The 9192-nt window shown below is 37.6% G+C and overlaps 1 protein-coding gene across 1 annotated transcript; it reads right to left on the reverse strand.

Moving 5' to 3' along the window:
- Nucleotides 1-365: 365 nt before the first annotated feature.
- LOC136224332 (F-box protein At4g22390-like) lies at nt 366-2197 on the reverse strand. The gene is made up of 2 exons (XM_066012645.1): nt 1995-2197; nt 366-1739 (listed from the first exon to the last, which is right to left on the reverse strand). Exon 2 carries the CDS (start codon nt 1494-1496, stop codon nt 501-503), a length of 996 nt encoding a protein of 331 aa, XP_065868717.1. The 5' UTR covers nt 1497-1739; nt 1995-2197; the 3' UTR covers nt 366-500.
- Nucleotides 2198-9192: the final 6995 nt, after the last annotated feature.

The raw sequence follows: 9192 nt of genomic DNA on the forward strand, positions 1-9192 counted from the left end.
CTAAGTTTTAACCAATCAATGTATCAAGCCTTTCTTTTTTTTTTACGGTTATTTAAGCCTTTCTTTTAATTGTTTTCTTAAAAATTAATATTTTAGTTTTAACCAATCAATGTATTAAGCCTTTCTATCATTTTTATACAATAATTAAAAATTTTGAATTCGTAATTCCACCTTTTACAGTTTTCTTTTCTTTTTGCCACTATTCCTTGCTTGAATTAATTATTTGTTTCATGATATTCCTTGAAATAGTTAAAAAATGAATATTCTTTTTAATCAAAATATATTAATAAGTAATATCCACCTAAAGAAAGCAACGATGTGGTGTGGCAGTTATTAATTCAATTATGAACAATACAGTGTAATGACACAAAGATCAAACCCTCTAAATTTAATAATCTTTACAAAATTGATAAAAAAAAACCCATAAAATAAAATATAGACCAGCTCATTCTACTCTAGTTTTAGCATCAATTGCAATTTCCATAAATTGTTCAATTCCATTAAGGCTGCTGGTTCATGTTTTTCCTTTTCCGTCCTGATGATGACCGTCGTGGTAAGTTTACAGCGCGTACGGACACGAGACTTTGATGGCAAAGAAATGGATAATAGCAAAGTCTTTTATTAACATCACCAATTAGTTTTCTCTCTTCGGTTGTTGTAAATGTCTTCTCTTTAAGATCATACAATGCTATAAATTTGAATCCACAATCCAACACTATCTTATTATCTCCTTCTTTCCAATATCCCAAAACTTTCACTTCCCTAAACAGCGTTATATGGAACGGTAGCGGTATTTCGAGTGTAATAGAGAACAATTTGTTCCATTGTCCATCTTTCTCCCTCACATAAAAAACAGCTTCCAATGGGTTCCAAGAGAAGAAACTCATACATAAACGACCATCTAGAACATGTATATCAGTGTAAGGAAATTGGCTTTTGTACGGATATAATGGTTCAGACACTTCAGATATCGTCTCTTTGGCTATATCAAATGCAATAAGAGCATATTGACCCCTATTTGATCTACACAACCAATATAGTGAGCCATCAGCAAAGTATCCAGAACACGCAAATTTAACTCTTCGGTGAGGAAACGCTTGGCTACTCCTCCTCCACGAATTCGACCTCAACCCGAAAATCCAAACTTGTGAATCATGAACATTGTTATCTGTCTTTACTTCTTCAATCAGCACAACCTTATACTCACCCGTACTAGAATCATAACCCAAACCCATCGCGGTTTTATTGCAATGGCAGCCTTGTGGGACTTTGATAGGGCAACGCCGAAGCTTTCGATACTGCTGGGTGGAGGGGTTCCATACAGCAAGTCTGACAGAGTCAACAAACAAGAGAACTATACCTTTGCAGTAACCATATGGCTTAGCACTGTTTTTGTATGGTTTCTCCATCTTCTGTTCAAGGCCAATATCTAAATCAAAAATATGTAATCTGTCTAACCGATGCTGCCTTCCCATTGGATTTCCTCGTAGGATCATCTTGCGGTCTTTCCTTTCCTCAATAGATCTACTGTGATGCAGATGTATAAACTCATTGCTATCAATGATGCTGCAGAAAGATTGAGAAACAGATCTGAAAGACAATAGAGATTTCACCGAAGAACGAACCAGAATTTCGGTGATTAGTTACTGTGGAAAGTGTGCTTGTGCAGCTCTCTGATCAGTTTCCCAGTTATCCCATGGAGCTTGTGCTGGTGCTAGTGTTCCTCCATAATCAGTTTCCTGATTTATAAGAACACATATAAATAATGGAAAAGATCAAATTTTTATTCATAAAAGAAACCCCCAAAGACAAATCTGCATATATATATATATATACACCCATAAACAACTCATTACGATCCGGAATTCCATTAATTAGCATCAGAATCAGAGGAAATCGAAACTAACCTTTTTCTGCATATATATACCCAAAACAACTGATATTACGATTCTTAATTCCATTAATTAGCATCAGAAAAAGAAATTGAAACTGACCTGAGGAACCACATCCGCATCCACATCCGTTGTTGCCCTGCCGCACCGGAGTTGGTTACTCATTGCCGGAGAAGATAATAGCGTAGAATAGAAATCGAGAAACTGGAAGATGGAGAGAGATCTAGGATTTGGTTCAATATATCATATTTATAGGTAACTGATTGTACTAAAGTCTCCTACTTTGGCTTGATTTGAAATTCTTATTTGACTACGATTTCTCAAAAATTCTTATCTTAAATAACTTTTTAAGCTGTCGGTTTTTTTTTGAAGAATATAAGCTGATAAAACAAAATTATAAAAAATTTAAGTTTTATTAAAATTAACTATTTATTCTCCACATTATCAAAAAACAAACTATTTATTCTCCACGTATCATTATTTTAATGAAAAAAATAATAATTTTATCCTTCCAAAGTATATAGGGTAAATTCCAAAAACAACCACTGTGGTTTCACGTTGTTCAAAAAAAACCCCTGTGGTTTGGTTTTACCAGAAAAAAGGACTGTGAATTACGCCGTTACAAGAATTACGGAAATGCTGGAAACGCCGTTTAACTTGGTGACGTGGCAAAGGGTAGACTCGTCTGAATTTATTGGGAGATCTATATAAGTTCTAGAAGCTTCTCTTCTTCCCCCAATTTTCTACTTCTTCTCAATTTCTTCCGTCAATCGAAAACCAAAATCCAAGATTCCTTCAAATCACAGTGAGTAATTAGCATAATCGCGATTCTCTTGAAGTTTAGAATGTAAACCCCATGATTTGGTTTTATAATTTAGCCTAATTCGCGTACAATTTACTGAACCCTAAAATCGTGAAGAGATGAGTTCGTCGAATTCGTCCAATTCTCAAATTTCATTGGGTCAATGGCATGAATCAAACTGCTTCTGTGGGATTAGAGCTTCAATCCGTCAAGCTTCAACAAAGTTAAATAATGGAAGGAGGTTCGTTGGTTGTTCGAAATATCCTGATCGAACTGCTTGTCGTTATTTTGAGTGGATTGATCCTGATGATTTAGAAGTTTGTCGTGCTCGTGTAGATGAACTCGAAATGGAGTTACGGTCTATTTCTGAGGGTAAGCGAAAGGTAGAGATGGAATTATTGCAGGTGAAGGAAGAAAATGGAAGACTGAGAAAGGAACTGGTGCAGGAGAACGAAGAAAATAGAAGTTTGAAATCAGAAAATGGGTGTTTAAGGAAGAAATTAATTGTAACTATGATTGTAGTGATAACTGGGTTGATTGTGATGCTGATTGGCAGTGTAGATAATGATAGTAGGCTAGATGGCAGATTTGGGTTGCCTTAGTGGTAGGCAAACTACAATTTGTAGTTCTCAGTGTATTGCCATTTACCTGTTTGGGTAAATGTTTATGTGAAAAAAGGTGTATTGAAAAGCAAATGATTGTCTTGTGTTAATTATTAGCCAAGTTCATTGGATTGTAACTTTGTGCAACTTATTGGATATTGTTAATTGTTAGTCAAGTTCTTTGTCCTCTAACGTTGCAAAATTTATTAGCTTGTAATTTTGTGTTAATTGTTGCCTAAGTTCATGTAAAATGACTAGAAATGCTGGGTTCTTATCCTGCACATACACAAAATGACTATAAATGTTACTTGTGCACACTGAATATACCTAAAAATGTTAACAAGTTTATGTCACACATCTGTGTAAATAGCAAAGAAACTTAATTGCATATAATGCCAAACAAAAGGTCTTACATATCACATTTTGGAAATAACCTTAATTGTCACAAAGGTATTACATATACGGCATTGTAAAGGTACCTATAATGCCAAACAAAAGCTATACCATATAAGGTCATAAGTTTTGATCACCCTACACAAAAAGTAGTGCACCATAAAGGTCACAATTCCCAAAATATACAAAATGGTAACAAAAAGTAGTGATCCAATCTGCCTATCAAACTACTTAGTAATCTTCAACAGCTCCAGTGAAAAGGCCATGCCTCTTCGCTAAATCAGCAAGGTTTGCAGCTCTTCTTGGTCTTTGTGGGACAGTTGGCTCTGCTTCAGTTGGGTTCACTCTTTTTCTGGATGTAGAAATTGTTGGTGCCATGAAATTTCTGCCCCTGCCCCTACCTCTGCCTCTGCCTCTCACAACTGGTTGGCTTTGTCCTCTTATTGACGGCTGTGTTGGGGGTGGCTGTGAAGCATTTTCTCTATTAACAGCACCATCAGTTGCTCGTTGATGTGTTGGGGGTGGCTGTGAAGCACTTCCACCTACATGTCCTTGCTGCATCAAGCAATAACTAAGTTACCATATTATTCCAAAATCCCAACAAAAACAGCAAAAACCTATATACTCCACCAACTTACACTAGAATGTACAGGGTTGGAAGTGGATGCATTAGTGGATTTTCTAGGCCTGCCTACCTTTCTAGGTGGACTACCCTGCAAAAAAGTAAATACACATTTGAATCAAAGCACTTAAAGGAACAATGGCCATCTAATGTTGATTATACAAACAGTATGGACTTACTTGAACTTGTTTACCACTCCTTTTGTTGGCTAATTTGCGCTGCCTTCTTTGCCATGGGGTTTCACCTGTAATTCCAGCCTTGCAGCCCCTAGCATTATGGCCAAACCTTTGACATAAGCCACACTTAACACCACCTCCTATCCTGGAAACCTTATGGGGGTCCCTTGGTTCATCTGCCCTCCTATTCCTTCTCTTCTTTGGTCTTCCAGGCGGTTTAAGTACAACCCCAGCATGAATGTCAAGTAGTGTTGTCCTTTCCCACTCCTCTTGTGATGGCACAGGCTTGAACACATGTTGATATACAGCCAAATATGTTGACTTCAAAAAATAGTCATGCACATATCGCTCTGGTTGTTCTCTCTGATAAATGATGGCAGCCACTGCATGCTTACAAGGAATTCCAGAAATGTCCCACATTCTACAAGTACATGACTTATCCTTGAGATCAACAGCAACATTCTTTCCATAGTAATAAACTTCGTATAATTGATCCTCTGCTCTTGTGCAAAAACAGTTCCGACTCTCCACTTTTATCTTCTCAAGCCTATTCTGGTAATTTGGGCACACATCTCCATTATAGTTTTTCATACCACTGAACTTGGTATACTGTCTTGCCATTAAGGCTTTCCTGATCCATTCCAGCAGACTAAGTATAGGCAACTCCCTACAAGGTAATACCATCTTGTTAAACGACTCACAAACATTGTTTTGAATTGCATCACATTTGGTTCTTGGGTTGAAGTGACTCCTTGCCCATGTGTGAGGATCATGTTCCATCACTCATTGATGAGCCGCAGGGTCAAATGATTTGAGTTTCTCCATATGATTCTCCCATAACTTCATAGTACCAGCTGCTGCAGCCTTCCACAGATAATCTTTGTATTCAACCCCTTTGAATCTCATCTTCATGTTCTCGTACATGTGCTTGACACAGAAACGATGTTCCACATCCGGTATTAACTCCTTCATAGCTTGCACCAAACCCTATAAATTAAGAACAAACCATTAGTAGACTAATTATGAATTAACACTAACAAACATATAATAACCATAACCCACCTTTTGTTGATCCGACATGAAGACCCATCCAGTTTCTCTAACCGTGCCAAAATCATCTTGCAAAACTTGTAGAAACCATGACCAGGATTCTTTGCACTCAGAGTCAACAACAGCAACATCAATTGGAAATAGGTTCTCGTTGCCATCCCTACCAATTGCAGCCAACAACTGCCCACCCATCATTCCTTTCAAATGACAACCATCAAGGCATATAATTGGCCGTATGCCAGAGAAGTATCCTTGTTTTTGTGCAGCCATCCGAACGTACATGTGTTGAAACAAAACAATCTCCCTAGGAACTCCTAACCCATGGTCTAGCTTCAACTCCGTTTTTATTTGGACAACAGTTCCTGGATTAGTTACTTTGAGAGTCTCAGCATAATCATACAACCTCTTATATTGATCCCTGATTTGACCAGATATAATTTTCCTCCCCTCACTCTTAGTCCTATAGCATTTTCGAATAGACACCTCATAGCCCAAATCCCTCTTAATCTTATTCTTCAGGTATGACACTTTCAAATCCTTATCATCCCTCATGTCTTCCAAATATTTCTCACAAAGGTATGAAACCTTACAAAATTTCTCATTGTATTGTTTAGGACAAGTATGATTGAGATTACTTTTCTTTATTTTGAAAGTTTGAGTGCCCCTAACCATAGATCCTCTAATCCTGAACTCACAACCATCTGCATCACATTTAACATACACGACTGAAGGTCCATTCTTTCTGAAACAAAAAGTGTGCCCTCCCTCTACGGCCCAAGCCCTCAAGGCTTTTCTAAAATCCTTAGCACTCCTAAAGGTCATACCTAATGCCAAATTTTTGGTCGTTGCATTGTATTCTACATTTGGGGTTACTCCCTCATCATCTGAGCCTTGAAAGCTCCTTAACTCATCATCCAGGTTAGGAGCAGCCTCATTGAAGACAAATTCTACCTCCATCCTGTTTGAATTGCGATTGAAAACATCACTGTGACCATCTCTATTAGGGACATAACTAGTACCTTCATTTGGAATTTCATCTTCACTGTCTAATGACACATCTTCACTGTCAGATATATCAAAACCTGAAACCACTTCAAACTCACTATCTTCACTATCATCACCATCTTCTTCCCCATTGGTGTCTTGATTGCCATCACTGTCCTCATCACTATCATCCTCACCATCATTGTCATCATCACTTTCACCACTCTCCTCAACACTTTCTTCCCTCCTATCCTCTTCCATACAATCACCTCTATCTTCACCACTAACATTACCCACATCTTCCCCTATGTATTCTACCCCATGTTCACCTATATCTTCCCCATTAACATCACCCATACCATTGTTAACAAAACAATCTTCAACTTCTAGCTCATCTATTGCATCCCAATCCATACCTATATCAAACCCTACTTCTTCTTCAAGTATGTTTCCTCCATCAACACCAACCCCAGCTACTTCTTCTCTACCTTCTATACCAACCCTATCTACTTCTTCTCTATCTTCTATACCATCCCTATCAACTTCTTCTATACCATCCCTATATACTTCTTCTCTACCATCCCTATATACTTCTTCTCTACCTTCTATACCATCCCTATCTACTTCTTCTCTACCTTCTATACCATCCCCAACTACTTCATCTCTAGCTTCTTTACCAATCCCAATAACTTTTTCCCTAGCTTCTTTACCATTAGCCACATACACACCATCCAATGGATCTACTCCTTGCACTATTGCTTCATCACCTAGACCTCCTCCACCCTCACTATCTAATGACACATCCTCACTATCTGTGCTATCAAATCCTGAAACAAATTCAAAGTCAATATCATCACTGTCCTCACTATCATCACCTCCATCCACACCTATATTCACATTTTCAACTTGTTCATCTCCACCCACAGGTACATTCACATCCTCACCTTGTTCATCTCCACCCACAGGTATATTCACATCCTCACCTTGTTCATCTCCCTCCACACACACTTCCTCAGCTAGTTGTACTCCAACCCCATCATCAACTAGAGTTAAATCCTCTATCTCCCCTACCATCACTAGCTCAAGACCACCAACTGTAGAGTGTAAGCTATTATCTGAGTTGGATGCATTTGACTCTACAGATGAATGTTCATCACCATCATCCAGATTGACAAATACATCATCCCTAATCATTGACACAGGTTTAGGTAGAGCTTCATAATAAACATCCCATGTATCCCACTTGCTATTCACATCTGCCACACTAAGACATGATTTATCATCTACTATCTCCCAATAACTCCATTCACCTCTAAGACCTATCACATGCATCCACATCCTACACCCACCTGTATACTTTAGCTGCCTATAAAATTCCAACAACCTATAATAGCCAAAATAATCCTTGTCTAATGTAATCTCAGCTTCATCTCCCCCTAAATATTTCATAGAATCATCAAATGAGGACCATTTGCCTCCGTGGTGAAATACCAGAGTCACATATCCAGCCATCTGCATCCATTCATTCAACAAACCGGCAAAAACAAACAAAACAATAGTAAATAACTATATAATGACCAACAAAACCATACTCAACTTATATATCAAACCAAAAAAAGCTAACAGACAACACTAATCGATCACACGAAACAGAGAGATGCAAAAAAAAGACTCCTCGAAAATCCTAACACCAATCGATCACACTAAATCACTGTTACATGCAATATAACAGTTTATGATAATACCCAACAAAAAACAAACCACAAATTCCGATTATTCATCGTAAAAACAGAAAACCCTAACTTAATCAAACAAAACCCGAACCAGGAAAACATCGACCATAAGAAAGAAATCAAAATTTTCATGGATATTGTGCCCTTACCTTGGCTGACACGTAACCCCTTACAAAACCTTGAACTGTAGTTGCCCTACCCACTTCGAACAAGCGATTCCAACGTCTATCTAGCTTCGTCGCTTCAGAAAACACACACCTTCAGTAGTAGGAACTATGATCGAGGTGGTTATAGGTGAGTTCTTGGTTGGATGACACTTCGTATTCCAATTTTGGAAAGCGATCAATGCAACTGAAATATGAAAAGTCACTAAAGACGTAAAGACGCTGGTATAGAAACTTCTGGAGCTTATATAGGTCTCCCAATAAATTAGAACGAGTCTACCCTTTGCCACGTCACCAAGTTAAACGACGTTTCCAGCATTTCCGTAATTCTTGTAACGGCGTAATTCACAGTCCTTTTTTCTGGTAAAACCAAACCACAGGGGTTTTTTTGAACAACGTGAAACCACAGGGGTTGTTTTTGGAATTTACCCAAGTATATAATATGAAAATATTTTTTTAAAGATGAAAAAATATTATCTATGTATTAATTTTAATTACATAGTGTATATATTATATTTTTTTAGATTTTTTCATAGATTAGATTAGACTATGATAGAGTTCGATGGACTTAACATGTAATTACTTTGTCAAGACTCAACCCGTAGTGTTCTATATCAGCAGCTCGGATTAGAATGAGGGGTGTTTGATTACTCATTTTTGTCATACCCATCAAAGGGGGCATTTGCCCCCACCTTCATCCCATAAAAAAAAAAAAGTTGTCCAAAAATAAAGGTTAAAGTGCAAAAATACCCCTAATGTTTTGGGTTAGGAGCA

The sequence above is a fragment of the Euphorbia lathyris genome, chromosome 3, assembly GCF_963576675.1.
Source record: "Euphorbia lathyris chromosome 3, ddEupLath1.1, whole genome shotgun sequence".
In the NCBI taxonomy this organism is placed as follows: domain Eukaryota; kingdom Viridiplantae; phylum Streptophyta; class Magnoliopsida; order Malpighiales; family Euphorbiaceae; genus Euphorbia; species Euphorbia lathyris.

Bases quoted from the DNA above. Each gene is read 5' to 3' on its own strand.
- LOC136224332 (XM_066012645.1), bottom strand. From the start codon at position 1,496: ATGATCCTACGAGGAAATCCAATGGGAAGGCAGCATCGGTTAGACAGA.